General features: G+C 31.4%; 1 protein-coding gene and 1 non-coding gene across 2 annotated transcripts; one reads left to right on the forward strand and one right to left on the reverse strand.

Moving 5' to 3' along the window:
- The first annotated feature begins 7707 nt into the window (after positions 1–7707).
- On the forward strand, positions 7708–7779 carry Trnah-gug (transfer RNA histidin (anticodon GUG)). Its single transcript has one exon. It is a non-coding gene; the product is annotated as a tRNA-His (tRNA).
- A 7884-nt stretch (positions 7780–15663) lies between these two features.
- LOC116779394 (HEAT repeat-containing protein 1) lies at positions 15664–22574 on the reverse strand. The gene is made up of 4 exons (XM_032673653.2): positions 21275–22574; positions 16581–21098; positions 15982–16401; positions 15664–15892 (listed from the first exon to the last, which is right to left on the reverse strand). The coding sequence occupies exons 1-4, from the start codon at positions 22438–22440 to the stop codon at positions 15700–15702; spliced, it is 6297 nt and encodes a 2098-aa protein (XP_032529544.2). The 5' UTR covers positions 22441–22574; the 3' UTR covers positions 15664–15699.
- Between the last annotated feature and the right edge of the window lie 203 nt (positions 22575–22777).

Here is a 22777-nt window from a genome sequence, read left to right on the forward strand (position 1 = left end):
AGACAATGTATGATAAATAATTGTAATACTGGGTTTCTTTCAGGCTATATTTAACATAAACATGTTCTGAGTCTTTAAAATTATAATCCAGTAGCTTGTGCCAGCGACTCTGACCGCATGGACATCAGAATTATTCTCTGCCATCTCGGCCATTGAACCCGACCTGCACATTATAGGTACCACCCATGTAGTTTCGGGCTCGAGATCGGGAATGATTCTGAGATCAGGAGCAGGTTAAAAGTTAAAAAAACGCTACGGCCACTGAACCATTACTACACTTCATGGTTCCATACGTGCAGCTTTGGGATCGAGGTCGCGATCGCGATCAAGGTCTTGATTTAGAATCGGGATAAAAGGTCACCTTTGTCCTTTTCCAGGGTTCCATCTAGCTCTATACGAAAATTTACCTAAATTAGTTCAATGGTTTAGGCTTAAAAAGGTAGCAGAGAAACAGACAGAATTACTTTCGCATTTATAATATTAGTAGGGATACAGGAACTGTTGTAGTTTCAATGAAGAATATATATTTATTTACACTAATGAAGATGTTTTAGATTTATTTTACTTTTTACTTTCATCGCTTCGCTTTTATTTCATATCAAAAACATTTATATTACATTTTTTTTTGATATATACAACGTCATTCAGACATAAATGTATCATTAAATACTGATAACACTCTAAATAATATTTTTCCGAAAAAAATTATGTGTAATTTTTTTTTCTTCGTCTTATTATTTATTAACTACAGGCATATCAAATTCAAAGCAGACTTTCAAGTTTGCCCAATCTTATTGTAATATACGTATTATCGCGATTTAGAAAGAGAACGAGCACGAAACATATATATATTTTCAGGTGTTAAGAGTAATCCAAGGCTTCACACGTTTGCGTATAAAAAGAAATATCTTTTTCAAGCACGTGTTCACATATCCTCTTCGAATTTTATGACACGGTTATGACGTCACTAATATTGCAAAATAATTTGCCTTTTATATTTAATAAATATTAAATAATTTAACTAAGCGTTTTAGAAAAACGTTTTTTGCATTTTCGCTTCATAATTCTCTATGAGGTGTATATTGATGAGGATGCTTATGTTTCTAGAACACTATTTAACGTTTGGATAAATTATACTATACTCGTAACACTATATAATATACTGAGATCTAAGACTTTCGCGAGTTTGATTCATTAAAATGAAACTAATATATTTCGGATATACTATGCTGATTTTAATATTTTAAAACTACATAATCCCGAGGTTTCGGTGACTTTTCAGCAACCGTGATCACGGTTAATAAAATCCGCGTAGTATATCCGAAATATATTAGTTTAATTTAAACTATATAATATCATTATACTATATAATGAATATTCTGCTACATTTTATATATTAGTAGAAATCGTTTATAATCAAAATATTTCAAATTATAAATACTGGTTCAGATAACTTAAATTTTTTCCGTACAAAAACCAGACTTGGGTCTTTCAAGTATCAAAGTAAGGTATTAAAAAGTAAATATTATAAATTAGAACAAAAAAAACACACATACATATTTTCTGTAAGTCGTATAAAAATTCATAGAAGATGACCATATTATTTCTTCGTTGTTTTCCCTTTGCATTATGAAGGTATCCAATAGCCTCTTGCCCTTATTGCCCTTTTTTTACTATTTCCCTTTCCATTCCCTCCACATGTATCAAAAGTATTTGCAAATCAAGAACAATTTTAATGAATCTATTCATCTTAACAAAAAATGTGTTCAATCCATTTTTTTTTTGTTTTAAAATAGTTTTCAGATCATCTTATTGAATCACATTCTCAGCCTTTTCCGGTCCACTTTCACCATCAATATTCATCTCCTTCAGAAGTGATTACCGATTTGTTTCTTCACTAATGGGAACTGGATGTTTTTTGTTTTTTTTTTATTCATTCAGTCTTCAGTCTTCTTCAGTCTCCTGTAATTTCTCTTTCGTTGCTCTCATTCTGAAGTCAAGTACTGTTGCTATTTTTTTTACATGTTTGCAATTTTAAAAACATAATATAAAAGGAGTTTCGATTGTGTTTTAACTGATTTTTAAGTTCTTGATGGAAGCGGCTTCGACCCAAGTGGTTCGGCGATTCATTTCCAAAACGTTCGTTGGGTTACATTGGTGCTTTATTTGGCTATTCATATATTTTCATATGTAATCATGATAAGCATAATGGACGAATTAAATGCATATCATCTAGTAGAACTGAAACCAGGAAAAGAATTTCTTCGAAGCTTAGATTTACCCCAAGATTTTGACGTTCCATCTGAATGGTTATGAAGAGAATAGTCTTTGAGCCAATCAGACACGTCAACAGGGTACCGTCGGTACACTGTTGACTTTTACTAACAGTTGGAGCCAAAGCTCCAAATACTGATAAATATATATATATATTCTGACTGGCCCTGTTTCCTTTAATTTCCCTAAAAGTTTTTTTTTTATAGTAGGATCGTCTAAATTTAATCGATTTAGCTTTTAGATATTCTCTTCCTGATTTATTGTGTTCCTCACTATACTAAGACGCAAATTGAATCATAGTTATTGAATTATAATTCAAGTTATTATAAAAGAATAAGTTATTGTTAATTATAATTGACAATAACCGTGCACTAGGTGAATGTCTACAAATTAAAAAGAATTATCAATATCGAATGGAAAGGTTACTCTGATGTAAATAATAACTCTGGCAGTGCTATAAAAGATACGGATGTTCACCGACTCGTAGCACTTGGAGCAATAAAATGACAATTAAAACCCATTGTTTCTTCAGAGCCATTTATATGATATATATTTACAAATTAACTTGTTATCGTCGCACAAATACGAGTATGAGGTTTTATACAAACAATAAATTTAGGATTATCCTTCAAATTTTATAAATCTATGAGCTTTTATTCGTATGTATTTAAGACTCATTGAACTCGAATACCGATATGCCAATTTAGACGAAATATTGTAACAAATATAGGACGTGGTGAACTGTTTTCAATCTACTAAATAATAAATCAGAGTAAATTTCCAATAAAATCCAAGGACGGCGGTAATATCTAGTAAGGATATAACTTTCATTTTCATGCAACCGCTTTGATTTACTTTTACTAATGACACAAATCAAAAGGAGAGAAATTTAGTATTTATGGTTGCAGAAGCTACAATGTGACCAGCAACAATGCTCCGCCGCGACAGCTGTTCGCTGCCGTGACCAGGATTCGAACCTGGGTTACTACGGCCACAAGGTAGGGTCCTAACCACTAGACGATCACGGCTATCGGAGCTGGTACAATGTGACCAGCAGCGCCAGCTTACGATTGTAGTTATCCAAAGAGTTCAATGCTTTTTTTGCACAGCTTTTAAGCTTTCAGTAAGCATATTTCAATTTCATACTAAGTTTTGGTGAAAACCTTTAAATTATTTAACTATACTTAGGTATCAATTGAATAATGTAAAACACTTATTTTACTTTTGATATAATTCCAAGATAAACATATAAATGTTTTGATGAATTTTGGACAATAAAAATTTTCAAGATAATATTTATTTAAAACCAAACCGTAACTGTTGTTTTTTCCTTCAATACTCTCTTAGTAATTAAAATTGGTTAAATTACTTAAAAACATACTTGGACTCTCATCAATGTCAGATATACTATGACGTCATTTGGGTGATTGCATTACTATCCAAACTAAATGAGTCATCAAGATTTCTTCATAATCTGTGGACGATAACCGCTCTTTTCAATAGCAATATTGGACCCGAACACTTGCATGCACATGTACAAACATATGTATATGATATATTCTTTTAAATATCCCAAGTTTGATAAAAACTAAATATTATTTTGTTGTCCTCTAAATTTTTAATATAGACTTTAAGTTTAAAGACTTCATTTATGTTCAACTTAAAAAGGAATAACAGTTATTATGTACACATAAATATAGATTGTTATTTTTTTCAAGTCAGTAACGCTAAAATAATCTCGTTTTTGTAGCTTTTACAATATCCCGTGGGTTAACATCACGTGCGAACCATATTTTTTGTTGGAATGAAAGCCATAAAAAATGTTAGCGTAAAGTGAAATAAAAATTGGACTAAATGTTGGCTTCATTTGAGAATTTAATAGTAAAGAATAATTGACAAAATTTACACATCAACGAAATGTCAGAACTGACTGATAAAATTCTGTAGTGTTGTCTGTAAACATAATGTAAGACTGACCTTTTCTGTTGCAAAAGTGATTTAAGCGAATTAAACCTTGTACTCAATAAATTAATTGAATCTATAATTTTTATTTCAGTACTTGGATTCAAAAAGCGAAACAATAATATTAATCACATTGACATAACAATAACATTATATAATATAAAAGGAAAATGCTTTCCTAAACAATTAAACCTTCTAATCAACATTGATATCGATTAATAAAACACTGAAATTCTGAATTCATTCGAGAACATATCCTAGCGGTATTTATAAGAACATCGAACCGGATCTCACGCCACAAGAAAATAGGAAAATAGTGAAAATTTTCCCTTCAATTGATTTCGAATGAAAACTGACGATAGGAGGGTAATTGAATATATTGAGTTAACCTTCGCATAAAGTTATGGCTTTCTTTACATTCGATTCCTCTGTGTTTGCTTACAATGAACTTTGAATTATTCTTATAAAGGTTTCTAGATAACGAAAATGTTATTTAAGTCATGAAATTAAGATGGAGATACTACTACTGAATAAAGCCTCTTACTTTTTCTCCAACTCATCGTCTAAGACATGACAATTATTGTACATTCATTTATGTTTCCAGTGATTAGCGCAGGACGACCTGTGGGTTTGCACTGGATATGATATTGTCCTAAAATGAATAATGTACTTTAATAAGGCTTTATTTCATGAAAAAGAGGACAGTAAAATACACTATTAATTGAACTTGTGAAGTGTCATTAATGAGGGCAAGTCAGTTCAAATACTAGCTGCGTATTGTCATGTGAGCCAGTTTAAGCAATAAGTAAAGCCTAACGAATTTACCGTAAATATTGATTGGATAACATTCCTACATCCTAAAAGAATAAGTCAAGCTATCAAGTACGCGGTATCAAAAGTCAATTAGGGTCGTCTCGGCTAAGCACGTCTCGCGTCAGTAGCCATTCATTCGTGCAAGTATTCGGCAGTTGTTTAGTTTTTTGTTGAGTGTTTCATGATTATCTTGTCGATAAATATTTTGCTCGATTTAAAACGTTGGTCTGCAAGCTGCATTATTGTAATTACTGAGAGTTTTGTAGCCCAAAACAGGTAGAAATTGAAATGTATAGTTACATTCCCATTTGCTAATAAATTATTATTAAAATTTGAAATTTGATCTTAGTAACCGGAATCGTATGGAGTCTAACGTTATTAAGGTCCTGGAAATTACATTTAAAACTACGCTACACTAAATATATCACCAGTTTTTAATTTATTTTATTATAAAATTTCAAAAACATAAAAATATAATATTAGTACTACAAAGCAACTTCACAGCAGATTTCACATTTATTCTTTAAATATAAATATCTTACGAGTCTAGAAATGATATGCAATGTAATAACAACCAGCAGAACTTTTGTAAGATTGATCGTCTTTTATCAATAGATACAGTATAAATAACTTATAAATTTACCAAATTATTTTGGTGGACCAATTTTTCTGACATATCACTTATATAAGTTTTTATATAGAATCTGGAAGAAACAACATTCATAAATTTTGAAGGGTGGAAATAATTGGAAGATAAATAACGTTTAGTTAAATTTATACCACAAATATTGAAGAAATACCTCGTTAGGTTAGCTAACTAATTAATATGTAATTTTTATTTTAGGATACAGACTTTATCTCTTTCCTAGGGATACCAAAAAAATCGTGTTTACGTTCGCATTAGGAATTAAACTTGGTGGGATAGCCTTAGAATCTAAGCCTTAGAACATTTAATTCTTTGACCTTGGATTTATATAGGACTGGATGCTGTTGAAATACTAAAAAGCTACATTTTTACCTTCCTTACCTTTTTAATGCCTTTCTTTGTCTCAACTCGATTGTCACGTTTATTTTCATTAATTCAATAAAACCAGTCGCTCGTGAAACAAAATTTTATCGTCGTTTTTATTACAATAAGCATTATACCTTCCTGTGTAATTGTCACTTCTGATTAGATTTACCTCTCGTTATTAATTTTTAATTCCTTAATCGCATACCGATGTTTTAGATTAAGTTTTTCTCAAAGCAGAAAATAATTATTCTCCATCGTATCCTTACAATTCTAAATTCTTAAAATATTTAAAGTTACTAAGTGAAAAATATCTCTTTATTCTCAAGTTCATATAACTAAATGGCTAGTGACTACTCTCACTCTTTAATGGATACTTGTAACTTGTTGGTTTTTTTTCATTTAAATGAAACTAATATTTTTTGGGATATACTACGACTAGACGAGATGTAGATGTAGACGTCTGTTCGTGATCACGGTTGCTGAAAAGTAACCGAAACGTCGGGAGTATGTAGTTTTAAAATTATTAAATCCGCGTAGTCTATTCGAAATATATTAGTTTCATTTAAATGAATAAAACTCTCGAAAGTCTTAGCTCTCATTGTTGGTTTGAATTAAAAATTAATTTAATTTGTCTTTTTAATTCAATTAATAATTTAAAATTAATTTCTAATCACGTTGAAGCAATATAAAGCTCTTAATGTGTTCTAATCACATTGAGGAGTAGCTTGTATAAACATATTCGTTAATTTTGAAGACGTTTGTTCTTTATCCTATAATTGGGTATATATTTTCATTAATAATTAATATAAATCATTACTACACTTACGTTTATCACCTATTGGTTAAATATTAAGATCTTTCATAGAATATGAATATTCACAAGGGTAAGAAAGACTTTCAGGTAGAAAGACACATTTATTTCAAATTATTTACTTATGTGCTAAAACTATACTAAAAATTGACAAATAAATTTTACCTTATCTAACATTTATAAATCGCTAACACACATTTATTGCAAGCACAATATAACCGGTCTTCCTAGCAATTTATTCCAGCATTAGCCTCTGCGTTCCTGCTCAAACTCCTCCACTTTGCACGGTCTTTAATATAACCGTCTAAATTAAATATTTAAAACATGTTGCTCAGAAAATAAATTTTAGTAACGTTCTTCAAATTTTGAAAAATTAAGTAACTAATAATGAAGTTACACTTTAGAATACATGTATTTAATATATTTATTTATAAAAGAGAATATATTATCATTTCCCAAGACATTTATTTCTCTCATTTTAAGATAAGCTCAATCTGCGGTCGAAGGCCTATCGGTAACTTTACTAATACCTTCTAATTAGTCACATCTGTATGTTCTTTAGTTCAAAAATATTATTAGTAAGTATTATTTTGTATTGAATAAGAAAGACATCGATTTTATTTATGAAATTAATTCTCATTGTAATATTTTATCAAACAAAAAAAAATATACGAAATTGGGACACATCTGGTTAATAAATAATATAACTCAGCTAGAAGTAACGTAACTTAATTTATCTGTAACAAGATATACTTTCTCTGCGCTTGCGCAATTAAGTGGAGCATTGAGAGTAAAATGTACCCAAATTTCATCAAGCCGTTCACCAGCTCCGATAGCCGTGATCGTCTAGTGGTTAGGACCCTACGTTGTGGCCGTAGTAACCCAGGTTCGAATCCTGGTCACGGCAGCGAACAGCTGTCGCGGCGGAGCTTTTTGTTTTCTTATTTAATTACATGAGCTAAGTTAAGCTCAGCATGTCACAGTCGACTTTTTAATTCTTATTTACCAAATACATATTATGATTGTTATCACTACTTAATAAAAAAAAGTCGCCTTCTCTATCCATATATCCCTATATATATATAAATCTTTAAAATTAAGCAACGGATTTTGATACGGTGTTTTTTAATAGATAGAGTGATTGAAGAGGAAGGTTTATATGCATAATAATATCCACTAAATAGTGGAGAAATAGTGTACTAAGTATTGTACACATTGAAAAGGTCTACAGAACACTCCGGGATGGTATATGTCTATCTCTTATGGATATCCCACATTAACATTTTTTGTCATTTACTCTTCACGACAAATAATGGCTAGTTTTCGAAGCGATTTTTACCAATACAGCATTAGTCATTATCTAATTTAATACTTTAAATGCATTGTGGTTTGAATATAGATCTATATGATCCTATATGATTTAAATTTTATACCCGTCGAAAACAAGAGCGGGCCGCTATGTTTTGACATACAACATTCCGAGTTTTTATGTAGTGTATTTAGTATCAGCATTACACTCGTGCGAAGCCGAGGCGGATCGCTAGTATACTATATTCCTTAATTACCATATAATATTTTTAAAACTCTAGTCTCTTATATTCGCAATATAAGGTAGCTGCAAGCGTTGGCTCTAGTTATAATTATCATTATTGACAGAGGGTTTAAATGACAAAATAATTTACATTTTTATAGACATGTGTATATAAGTTCATGCCCTTGTTATTTCAAGAGTATTACTACACTTTTAAATAATGAGGGTATGCTTAAGAATAAGAACAAGAAGTATTGATTAAGCTTCTCTCCACAACATTAGTAAAACTTTAATTGTCACGTTCAGTGTAACTATTGTGTTTTTTTGTTATACCGGAGTGCCAAAAGCAAACGCATTAAGACGCTCACTAACAGTCCAAAGGTTTCCATTGAATAATTCACTACAATAAATACTTATGTCTCTTTTATTTAATTCAAGTTTAAACTGATTCAGTATTAATGAGATCTAAGATTTTCGCGAGTTTTATTCATTTAAATGAAACTAGTATTTTTCGGATAAACTACTACGAGACGAGATCGTCTGCCCGTGATCACGGTTGCTGAAAAGTAACCGAAACGTCGGGAGTATGTAGTTTTTTACAAAAAATTAATCACGCGTAGTTTATCCGAAAAATACTAGTTTCATTTAAATGATTCAGTTTTATTGAGGGATAACATGCTAAATATTTTATCAGTTTCAAAAAACTCTATTAATAACTTTAATAACACAATGATTCCTTTTTTGATGAATTACGTTTTTAATATTAAATCAATTTTTATCCAATACTAATATAAAGTCTTAAGTTCATTCTGTTCTTTGTTTTAATTTTGATTCTATCATAGAATTTGTTTAATATTAGAAAACATTTACATTATAAAGGTACTAAGTATGTAAATTAGCACATCATATACCCAATCCCCACAGACGCTACACAGATATAACTAACTGATATATATGTATATATATTCTACATTAAGTAATTACTATCGAAAGCGCAATTATCGAAACCTTTTAATTTCTACTGCAATGCCTATTTTCTATGCTAGTTTATCGTATAGTATATTTATATTGAATTAATAAATAAATTTGCAATTTTAAATTTTTTTCATTTTGCACTACACACAAAAAAATTTTCAATATGCTAATTCTGCTTTATATTATCTTGTTTCTACCTATTTCTATTAGTGATTAACTTTAAATGAGACTTTATTCATATGTCTGTAATTAATAGACTTAATTTTTCAGTAATTACCATAATTTCATTAAAATATTTGGGTTTATTTGTCATATTTAAATCTACGCATCTCTCACAAGCAGCCACATATTTTAAAATACTCCTTTAATTATTTTGAATTAAACAATATACTTATTTCACGAATACTCTGCATATCCTAGAGGCTATATTTTATTACTTATGACTGATTTAAAAAAATTTAATCTGACTAGTTGCATATTGCAAGAAAATTAAAAAGTCCTTGTCAATTTTAAAGATTTCAGGCTTTATCATGTGAACTTTACACTAAATACGGAGCGAGAACTTGCAAAACAATCAAATTATTAGTAAATATCTTCAAGACGAATTCCAATAATACTAATAAGATATTACTGTTTTTTTTTTTATTATAACTATTGAAATTCGATTTCAAGTCGAACTTCAGTTCACTCGCAAAATTATTTGTTAATAATATTTCTGAACACCAATATTTATTATTAATTTTAACCCTCACTTCATATGAATTAATTCTATTTAAATCTCATTCTTTCAAAGAAAATACTTTATATTTTAAAAAATGTAAGATTTTATTTTTCTGTATTAGTACTTTACTATGGGGTTGTGATTTATTTATTTTTTATAACAATGAACGCAGAGGAAAATAACCGGAAAATTATTTATAATTATAGTATACGAGTATTATTTATTTATTATTTATATTTTCTGACACTTTTGCCTATTACTTCATTATAGATTATAACTATGACAAAGCAGTGGAAGGGTGGAATAAACATGAATAGAAATCGGATTTTAAAATGCAGGTAGTTTGCTTTTCCATTGTTTAACGTTCTATTTATTACCTTTAAAGTTTTTTAACAACAGTGGTTTAGGAATAGTTAAATTTTATTCATGCAAACAAACGTGCATATAATGTTCCCTGTACTAATAAATAGTCTTCAATCTCCTATATGACGTGATCAGAAACTAAGAAAAATCTAAAAATATATTAAATTTAAAAAAAAAAAAGTGAAATTCCTTAAATCTAAGCCAAATAATAAAGCCTTTACTTAAGTGTTCTGTTGTTAGCTTGAAGCTGTTTTCAACCAAATTTAATATGTTTATTTTATTAACTATCTGTGTAGTTTTAATCTCTACGATTTTGACAAAAATATCGACTAACTGGTCGATAACACCTCACACTTGTAAAGCAGACTTTTATCGATAGATTTCCTCTATAGTTGTAGTCGATAGTTTCCCTCTATACCAGCATTTGGCTTGGCTTCAGTATATTAAATTGCGTTCTAAGTTTCCTCTGCAAAAGCTGTAACTGATATTTCTTAGGGTTTGAGAAGGTTCTATTTCTCTTTATTATATTGTGAAATATAATAGTTACTGGATAAATACTTAAGTTTTTTTACTTCATATTTCGAATATATATATCGGCGCTATCAGCACCAATGATGGACGCAACATAACGATAACTTTCGGCAGTCAACAATTATTAAAAAACGTACTGGTATTCATAATTTTTTGTAAAAGTAAAACAAAATCAAACACTGTTTAAAAGCAGAATAGAAGTATGTATGAGTTTTGGTAGAAATACGACGTTTGGACATACGACGATAAGGTCAATTCGTGTGGTCCATTGAAGAATGTGATTATAAAGACCCTTCAAGAAATACGAGGATAATTATAAGAAATGAAGTTTCATTTTAAAATATCATGGAGCCTATTGAAAAAAGTGACGACCTAGCTCGTCTCTCTCTTTAAATACAATGAATTTGTACCTTAATCCGATATAAATATTATTCGCATATATATCGTTATTCGCATTGGAACTCCACATACCTTTTTGATAGCTCAATATAAGTGGAACAAATTTAAGGCTATAAATTCTGCATCCAACCCTCATATTAAACAATGAAGACACATTTACACTTTGTTGACGTCGGAGTCTTATTTACTGGAAAAGTGAAATGAAGTGTAGAAATTTACATAATTGAGAAAATACGTGTCAATGTTAGGAGCAATGGAATGTAAATGTTATATTTTGTGTATGTATTTATTCGATATCTCTTAAAGAATGTTCAAAAACTGACACCGGTATGTATCAGTACTTAATATGAATGTGGTTTTCATTATTTCGGTATAAAAGTATTAGTTATTTAAATTTATAAACAAGTAATAGTTTATCCTAAATTAATAATTTACTTTATTTAAGAAATCTTGTATGTAGCATTTAGAGAAGTCCTTAATAATAAAAACTTATCTAAATTAAATCAAGAAAAGTCTCTTAATAATTTCTTGTTAAATTAATGTGTATAATTTTCTAAGTCTCTTAATTACGATATGTCTAAATATTTGTGAATCTTAAATCATTAATGTAAGAGTGTTCACAGTTTAAAACATAATTTATAAAAGTTCGTTAATATCCCGTCACTTTGGGTAACTTACCCACTACTAGTTATACGATCTATTTTCTTATCAGTTACTTAGGTTCAAAGGAGTGTAAACCAAAACTCATATAGTGGAAATTGAATTAAAAAACTATATCTTTCTTATCCCCTTTTGGCTATTACGCACGACACAGAATCTTTTTTTGTTATATGAGTATATATATATATTTGTGTATGTATGTGTGTGTGTGTGTGTGTGTGTACCAACATTTGTATAATATAAGCAAACAGTGATTTTCAATTTTGCAAGACCTTCCTCCGCGTTTTGTTGTCCGCGTCAAGTATGTATGTATATAAATAAAATTCAAATAAGAAGTGAGAACTTAATAAAAGACTTCCAATTTATTTTTTCCACAAGAAAGTAATAATCCCAATAAGAAAGTTGAGATGATAAATCGCTCCTTAGCATCTTTTGGATAGGTGAACGACATGTTGATGGTAAAATTGGTACATCAATCTACTGATAATAGAGTATACCCTCCTCAGAAATAATTTCTAAATACAATTGAATCCAAATTTCACATAGTGGCACAAAAAATATATTCCTAAAATTTTGTAATATTTCTTACGTTTTACCGTTTAGAATAAAAAAAAAACTATAATCGCCTTATAATTCTTGAATGATAAATTAAAAGTATCATAAAAATTTATCACCTTTTTATTTCCATCCAACTTTTTGATATCAAAGTGGCAAAACATAAAAGTGTTGAAAAGGGTTGCATAATAAAATCGTTTTCTCAATCTACCCACTTACCGTAAATATGTGATTTATGTGAAATAAATCGCCCAGCGCTACTTAATCCTTTTTCACAGTATTTTTTTACTTGGTTCGATCAAATAACGATCAAATGACTATAATCTTACAGGTTTCGTCATCCACACTTTCTTCATACTGGCACGAGAGTAATGGACAACAAAGAAAAACTGGTAATCTAAGGGTTCCGTAACAAAGAATGGATTAAGCGGTGATCGTTTCATTGTAGAAATTCTGTGAAAAATATGATAAAATCCATGAAAGTACCAAATAAAACTATTAAGCAACAAAACTCTTATTTTCATTCATAGCGGACCAGAGCCTTCTGTAATTAACGTTATTTTCTCGCGAGCATCAAATATTCGAAAGCAAGGGAGTAAAATTGGCTTATCTTAGATATTGTTTACTAAGTGTTCCTTCACTGCTCCAGGAAACAGAATTCCTAACTCCTGAGTATTAAATCTTATATTCGAAATCTTTACGCTATCCCAAAAACGATTTTAGCGGACAAGACGATATTCTTTCGGTATTTGTAATCGGATGAAAATAGAGTTAAATATGATGTTATGTTATTTAAAAAAAAATCTTAAAAATTTATATTTTGGTATAGCTTACTCTAGCTACAAGTATTATCAACATAATTGGATGAAGATTTAACACCTTGAGATTAGTTTGAAAGCTTAGAAAGGAGTTTAACTTTGTCTATAACCAGCCATAGAAAAGACACATACGTTCAAATCAAACACAAACAAATACTTTGGTTACTTCAACATAGGACTTTTTTATTTACACTTACAAGAAATTCTAATTTTAATTACATTTAAAATAACTTTCATAAAGCACATCGCGTGGTAGAATATCAACAATTTATATATAAACCCGTCAAAATTAATGAGGTGCAATTAATACTGACAATTTGATTTTGTGATCCACTGAATAATATTAAATTTACCGAAAGTGAAAAGTGACATAAAATAAAAATTCCTGACTTAGTTAAAATCTATTCGAGACAAAACTTAAATAATATTGATGATTCCTGAATTGCTTCGTTATTAATAAGTAAATAAAATAATAATTTCAGTTTCGACAAATACTCAAGTATCCCTTTTTTTAAACAGCCATTACTTTCTTTCAAGAACATGGATATAAAAAAGAAATGTATATTGTATAGGAAATAAAAATACTTAAGATTTGGACGTTTCTTTCATTTAAAATAGTCATTGTACTTATCTAGTACCTCTGCGCTGTGTCATTTATAGCCAGAACAAAAAATTTAAATAATTGGGCCAACAAAATGTTTAGTAATATTTACAAAACTCTATTTATGTGCTTGCTATTTTCTAGTCGTATAGTTAAAATAAATATCATTGTTACTCATTTTTATTTTAATGAAATGAGCATTTGGTATACTAGTAAAGTTAACTTGTTTTTTTCTTACATAAAAGAGTTATGACGCTTATATTTCAATTTTGCAAATGAAAGTTTTAAGTGAAATCATACATAAATCTTTTGTAAATGAATTTTTTGTTATTTTATTTACGTGGCTGTAATTAAGTTCCGAAAACATGCTTTGTAAGTCTTCACTTGGGTTTTGTCCTATTTCTTAGAAATAATTTTTCATTAACTTCACAAAATACACAGCCATAGAAGTTCTAACTAGAAGTGATTATGAATATTTTGACGTCACTAGTTGCAAAACAATCAGGGTACAAGTCAAAAATCTTTCAGACACCACTATTTGCCAATAGTCTTGCCATATCTAGATTAAAATTGAGGAAAACTTACTCATATTGAAATTAATAAATAATTTATTTGAACAATTATTTCTAATGGCATCCTTTTTAACATTTAGGAAAAGACTAAACTGAATGATTTTTAAACCACGATTAAGGATATAGGCTACATTTTTTTATGAGACTGCTGGCAAACGAGCAGACAGCCTACTTGATGGGCAGCAATCACGTTCGATCATTGATATCTGCAACACAAGAGACGTTGCGGATTCGTTGCCAGCCTTGATTATTGAGGACGGCGGAAAGGGTGGGAATAGGGAAAGGCCAGGAAAGTATGAGAACAGGTAAAAGTGAAACCGGCTGTTACTCATCGGACGAAACGCAGCCATTAAACAATTTTGCACGCCGAACTTCCGTGAGAGGGCGGTACTTCCTCCGTCGAGCCAGCCCATGTTCGAGCTGTAGTAACTGACCACAGCTACGCTCTACCACCTTACTAACCTAGGTTCATTTGTTAAAATGTGTATGAACGACCGGACGAAATCACAACCAACAATGGTAAGATGATAGAATAGACCGATAAATAAATTCTTTGGAAAAAAATTCAACAAATATATTAAAGTCAATGAAATATTATCAGTAGTTAGTGCAAGAAATTCACAAAACTAACAAAAAGAAATTCCTATCATAGTATAATTTAATTGAAAGACCACTTATTTACAAATGTCTTAGCAAAAGATTTTACATTGGAAACAAACCGTAACAATAGAAGCGTGTAGTATATCGGGAAAACTAAGTAATATACATTTTACGTAGAAAATGACCCAAGTATCAGAAATAATATTTATATTACAGGTTTAATATTTAATTTTACACATAATACATTTTCTTAATATTACGAAAACTTACTTCACTTATGCGTAATGAGTATCGGCAACATTTAATCAATAAAAAATAACTTAAGATAAGTGTCATCTGTGTAATATTTTAGTAACCGGAATGATAATTACAATTTTACTGGTCTCAGCCACAAAAGTCCCTTGATAAAGTGCAGATGGCGCTGAATTAATGTTTTATTTTTGGAGGGAAAACACGTAATAAAAATAAATTTAAACATAAACGTTTAATGAAACGATTAGTTTAAAAATAATTTTCGAGGGGTTCCCCGAGTATCTGTTCAAGAGTACGAACAGCGTTCTTTGTGGCGCTTTCAATTCTTTGATCTCCGTCTTCAAGTAACTCGGCGAGGAATGGGACGCTCTCCGCCAGTAGAGGGAGCCAGTTGCTACCCAACTGTGTAGCCATTGCTACCAAACAGTCTAGACCAATAAGCCTACAAATAATGATTAATTCATTAATTTATAGTATCACAATTAATAACTGTATTAAATTCTTGTATGATGTATATATAATTCAAAATACCTGATCTCAGCGTCGTTATGTCTAGTCTTTAACAACACTTGATAATTCAACAGTTTCCACAGTGAATCGTCAGCGGTGGCAACGGCAAACTGAGATATGCAAGGAATTATCAGTTCTGTGGCTCTGGTTTTAAAACTCGTAATTCCACCAACTGTATTCTCCAATTGATCTACCACTGGCTGCATTAGCGTCTCGAATCTATCCTTGTTGAGAAAACTCTGATTGTCATATAAGAACACGATGTGCAAGGTCTTTATGATATAATTAATGAGGAGAATATCTTTTTCCTCGGATTCAAAGTAGAGTTCTTCGGTTTTGCTATTATTACAGGCATCTAATAGGTCTGCAGCGTTTTTGACAAAGTGTCCAGCGAATAAAACAAACAGGCCCTTCAGTCTATCTGCTATAGCACTGCTTAACCTGAAAGTCAAATAAAATAGTATGAAGTTTGTAAATGATTACAATTAAAAGATTATACATATAAACAGATATTAGCGCGTGGTGGGACGCTCGATACGTCCAGCCCAACAAAGACGATATATAAAATTGTTTGGTGAAGCTGGGCCTTACAAAAAATACTTATGTATAGAATTCAATACCTGTAAAATGTGATACTTCTATCTTTATGTCCTTCAATGTTTGTCCTTATAGCCCAATCATATATCTTGAAGTAAAATGGTCTGAAACTGGTTTCAGATAGTTTAAGGACCAGGCTGACCAGCGCCTTGACTACTTCATCCTCAGCTGAATCTATTATATTAGCGTCTACTTTTTTATTAGACGCATCACTTCGTAATTGCAAAGCGGTTAAGAAGAATGACGTTAAATCTTGCTGTAAGGCATTGAAGTCTGCAGTTGTGACGTTAGCGAAGCTATCTGCCAAAATCGACATAACAGGCCCCACTGCGCTGTAATTTTCTTTTTCCAGAATTATTTGATGAGTTTCGTTTGTTACCGGTATTAAAACTCGTGGAGGAATAGAACCGGCTATTTTCTTTTTAATATTCACAAGTTTGGACACGACAGCTGAAACTTTGCTGCATTCTTGGTCTTGTTCTTGCCATTTCGCCAATAATATTGCATACTCGTAAAGTATTTTTTGCAAATATGGACTCAAAAACAATGGTAGACTTTCTACTATCTTTGATATCGCAGTGACAGTACTAAGTAAAACTAATTCTGGAGTTTCTGATTTTCTTTGTTTCTTTAACACTTTGATCAAAGCTGGCATGAATTTTCTAAGACTTCCCAAAGCGTGTGCCTTTAAGTTACTACAGAGTTCAGCTAAACATAGAACTATAGAAGCCATGACATTGCCAGGTATCGAAGCATCACATGTGTAATCCGTGACAGTTTCTAAAACAGGTTTGAAAGGTTCGCGGTTTTCTGCGGCCAACATTCTTGCTAAAAGTTTTAATGATAGTAAAGCTGTTTGCTGATTTAGTTCCAATTCCTGAGCATCCATCTCATCCAAATTCGTATCATGGTTTCCGATAGTCTTCACTATATCTAATAAAGCTGGTAGCAATGAGAAGACGAGTTCTTTGTCTACATCATTAAACATTTCTGGACTGAACTGTATCTTCGAATTCAACAATTCCATAGATTTTCGTCGAACAGTTTTCAGTGTATGTTTTAGCAAACCACGGACAACAGACAGAAACATTGGAGCCGAAAGCAAATTTATTGTGTGATCCAACAGATCGTAGCTATGATGCAGCATAACACGCCAGTATTTAGCTGGGTTCTCATCACCAATCTTCGATACACTTTGAATAAACGTTAATATATTAATTATATACGTCTTATAGTGTGACTCCATTACTCTTATATCAGTAGCTAGAGAATTGTGGTGAATGAATCTCGATGACGATAGACAAGTATTCATAAATGTGACAATAACATACTTGTAATGTCTCAACTGTATCGGTGTGTGGCCATTAACACTAAATATTTCACTTGGGTCTATGTCTGATTCCATAGCATTCTCATCTTTTTGCAAAGGCAATGATTTCATGTATATAGTCAGTTTGATAAAATTCTCCAAGCCCACCTCCGGCGGAAACTCGAGTAGGATGTTCTGTCCGAAGTCCATTCTGTTAACGGGAGATTCTTGCTCTGCCAGATTTCTTGGAGGTGCTTTATCTGGTTTCTTACTATCACTAAAATGAGTAATATGGGTCTCCAGTAACAAAGCCAGAAACACCCATAGGAACTGATTTGGGCCGAGAGTTTCTATGAGTTTCTTATAAAGAGGCAATCTTCTATGTTCGGGTACATGCAAAACAACGTCGGCAAATATTCGTAATACTGGAACAACACGTTTTTGTAACTGCTGGATTTCTTTTTCAGTATATTCATCTACATTTTTATCTAACTTCACTAAAATAGGTATAAGGGTTTCGATTATTTTTGTAATTATTTGGAAGCTGTATGCGTCGTCATGCCTTAACACGGATGACCCCATGAACGTGAATATTTCCATCGTATGATGTAGGACTTGTTCTGGTAGCATGTACGCAGCGTGGGACAACAAGATTAATGCATGATGTTGCGTTTGTGGATTCTGAGTTCCTCGGATACATTGCACAACCAATTCAATATCAAATAAGCCTTTCAGCATTTTAAGCTCCTCTTTATCGGTCTCGCTTCCGAATTTCTTACAGAAATACCATAGAGATGAAAGTATTAATTGTTTCGTATATTCCACGTAAGATTGTTCTTCAAACCGCAAACACTTGTTTAGAATTTGAAATAGCAATGATATGAACGAATTATCCACAGTCATTTTTTTCTTATTCTGGACATATTCTAAAATTGTTACTCCGAGACGCCACTCGTCCGTCTCAGAAAGTTGGTACGAAAGCATAGAAACCGTAGCCTTCTTTTTCTTGGACACATTGCCAGCGGGATCCGCAGCGTTCAGCATTCCATCGAGGATAGGCTTGAAATCTTTGAAATTTAAATGTATTTTCTTCATGACTTTTGAAGCCGCACTCGATATGTTGGGATTGTTACTAAAAGTACCGGCGAAAGTAATGAGATGGATCAGTTGGGTTTTTCTTTCATCGGGAACTTTTGAAAATACTTCTTCATTGATCTGTTTCAACATCATCACACATGGACTAACAAAAGTTTGATCTATGTTCAGAATACATTCTCTGTATTCTTTCAATCCGATTTCGATAGATTTCCAGACATTTTCTTGGTCGAAGGTTGTTGCTGTGATTTTGTTTATTTTACTATAAACAGAGCTAATGAGACTCGAATCGTATATATCGAACGTAAATTTCTTATCTAGCTCATTTTGTTTGATAAGTTTCTCTAACCCATTTAGGGCTGGCAATATAAGAGTGAAAGTGGCGGTATTGTTTATAGATGATAGAACTCTTATTAAGCTGTATCTGACGTGAGATGGAGCGTCTCCGTTTAATATTCCTGATAATTTTAGCAAACAGTTCCTTCTAAATACTTTATGGCCTCCAAATGGTTGGCTGAGAATAGTCTTGAGAGCTTGGGGCAGTTGTTCATTATCAAGTAATAATTCCTCTGAATGTGACATCAACGCTGTGACCAACTCCACATAAATATTTTTTTCAGCATTGTTTTTATTCAAAAGTTTTTGAATGAGGTCAATCGTGCACTTCCTTATGGATAAAACGGAATGATTTAAATCCAAAAGTATACATAAAATAAAAGCATCGGAGTCACAGATCCATGTGAAATCATTTTGATGTGATACAAAATTGGTCATTAGTTTTAAACTTCTGAGCTGAAGTTCCGGGCTTATAACGTCCTTTGGATCAACGGCATATAAAATATGCCCGCATGCTATGTTAGCTATGAAGTCGAATCTTTCGTTGGGGGTTTTAAATAGTTTTTCCAGAAGTTTTTGTAGCAAGCCAGCGTAATGTTTCCCATATAATGAAATCCCACAGCCAGTAATGAGTATTTCATATAACTGTTTGATGAGAATCCTTTCTGGCGTCTCCAGAATGTTGCACCAAGGCGTAGTTACAGATTTCTGATCTAACTGTTCTATGATCCTCGAGAATATGTACAACAAAACTTCAAATACAATTTTATCTTTTCTAGCAAGTTTCATGAATTCTGTCATTGAATCGGAGGCAAAAGATGAGCTTTCAACGGTTGAAACAATGGCTCTCGTTTCGACAGATTTCAATATTAAATTCAGGATGTCCATAGAATCTTGTACCGATACTCCGTTCGGAGAACAAAACTTGAGCAGTATAAAAACATACATATCGAGAGTGTTATCTTTATTCAGTAGATTTATATCAAGTATCCCACCAACATTAATAGACTTTTCCACAAAGAACATTCCAAAAATTATTTGGTTCAATAATTCATAATTGTCACTCATAGATTGATTGATTTTCGATACTTTTTCCTCAAATCCAAATCTTCTACCCCAAGAGGAAGACAATATTTTATATGTGATCTCAGCTGATTCTGTTTCATTTGAAAACAAATATGGAAATATTGCCAGCACTATTTCCTGATTAATTGGGAATGTGTCTATGGAACAGAATTTGAGTATAGCCTTTGTTATAACTGGACGCCATTTTTTAGAGTCTTTTGTAACTATGCGAACAAATGTTTTAGCTAGATCATTTTCATTTAATATTTCACTGAGATGTTCGCTCGAGATGTCCAAAGCTGCATCAACAACATCTATGTTATCATCCTCCAACCTACTCAGGATGGAATCCTTCACGAAATCTAAATTTTCTATCTTCAAAAATTCAAATTCCTTTGCTATATAATTGACCGCTTCAACTCTCATTTCTGGATTAATGTGATTTAAATTCTCGAATAAATAAGTACCACCTACTTTATGAGCCACGGCGGGTTTAAATCCTAGTACTTTTGATAGTTGGACCCTTTTCTGTATAGAAATTTTTGATTCTGAGCTCATTTCTTTCTTTATGACCCTATCAAATACATCGGGATATTTGTTTTCTATGTTTTTCAAAAACTGTGAATACCAGGATGTTATTTTATTTGAGAAGGCATCGTCTTCATCAATAATTTCAATGTCACTTTCGTCTCCATTATTGCTATCTTTTGAGGCATGCAATGAACTCAATATACATCTGAAATTGAAATAAGAATTTCTAATTAAAGAAAAACAGATTATTATAATATTTAATTACTATCCAAAGATCGCATTTATATTAATAGATATTAATTAGTTACTTATGCATTAGTTATATTAGATAACTCTTTAAAAGAGTATTGTATGAGTATTTTTGTTACTATCCTTACTCACCTTACAATTCTTTCAGGTTGCTGATTTTTATGATCGACCTCGTCAACAAATATTTCAGGCAACTGACAATACAAACGAAAGTTCTCAATGTCTTTCTGTACGATATTTAAGACACTCGATAGAAATGCTAAACTGAATGCTTGGATGTTTATCTTTAACTCGACCAATTTCTTCAAATGTTTGCATATATCGTTCATGACATCGACTGAAATGTTACTCAGAACCTCGAGCGGCATTTTCGTTAAGTGCTTCTGATTAGTATAGATCAAATTGATAAGTAAAATAGCATCATACGATAAATCGTACTCAGAAGTGAGTAATCGGACTGTTAACTCATTTAAAGTCTTCTTTTTCAAAGTGGCTTTAGTACATAGATATCCCAATACTACATAAGCGGATGACCTAAAGTCCGCTATAGTGGAATCCAAACCCTTCACAATAGTCGGTAACAGCGCATTGACTATAGATTCAGTGACATATTTAGCAGTGTTTATGGCTCCAATAGCTGTTGAACAGAAAAATGCAAAAACAGTACTCAATTGTGTGGCTCTTTCTCCAAATTCAGTCACAAAATTTGATGTTGTTTTAGCTATAAACTGAAGAGTGGCCGTATTTGATACGCATTGATTATGAAGAACCTGTTTAGTGAGTGGAATACCCTTTTTCTGTATTGGTTCTAACCAGTTCCATCTGGAATTAGGTTTGATGTCTAATATTTGAACAAACCTTATAAATATCTTAGTCTCATGATAAGGTACGATAAGCACCATGATGGCCTCTTGGTTGTATTCATGAATGTGGTAACGATTGACTAACCATTCCAAAGCTTTGTGAGTTGATTGAAGTAGAAAATATGGAGATAATTGTAGAAGAAACTTTTCAATAGTTTGATTTAAATTTTGGTTCACTTCTTTACTCTCTACTGCTCGGTTAAAATCTTTTGAGGCAATGCTGTATAGTGAGTCTTCATACACTCGGAAACCTTCATATAATGCAATTAATTCTTTCAAACCACTGAGACCAATTTCATAAAAAGTATCGCGGTCTTTTAAAGCTGCTTCTTTAGGATCGAAAAGTAAGGAGGCTTTTCTTCTGTCATCTTTATACACTGATGATTGAGGTACTGAGAGCTTTTGAAGCTGTTCTACCAAAGAAGTTGAAGCCATTATTATAAATAAAATTCAACACTTAATTCCTTTTAAGGTTAATTACACTGAAACTTTCTACAATTAACTCATTACAAAGTTTTATCGAGTTGTTAAAATAAGTCCACAAAAGTAAAATACTAAGCACGTGGAAGTGACAGTTCAATTGACAGTTGGGATTAACGATAAATTTGTATATTACCAATGTCCAAAAAAATATTACAGTAAAATTAATAAGATAAAATTTAAAAAATACAGTAATTTTTTTTTTTTTGAAATATATTTAAAAAATTATAATTTATATTTTTATTTTTAATATTCATCATTACTGTACTGAGTCTGGATGTCAATGCCAAGC

Source organism: Danaus plexippus, chromosome 2, assembly GCF_018135715.1.
Source record: "Danaus plexippus chromosome 2, MEX_DaPlex, whole genome shotgun sequence".
NCBI classification, from domain to species: domain Eukaryota; kingdom Metazoa; phylum Arthropoda; class Insecta; order Lepidoptera; family Nymphalidae; genus Danaus; species Danaus plexippus.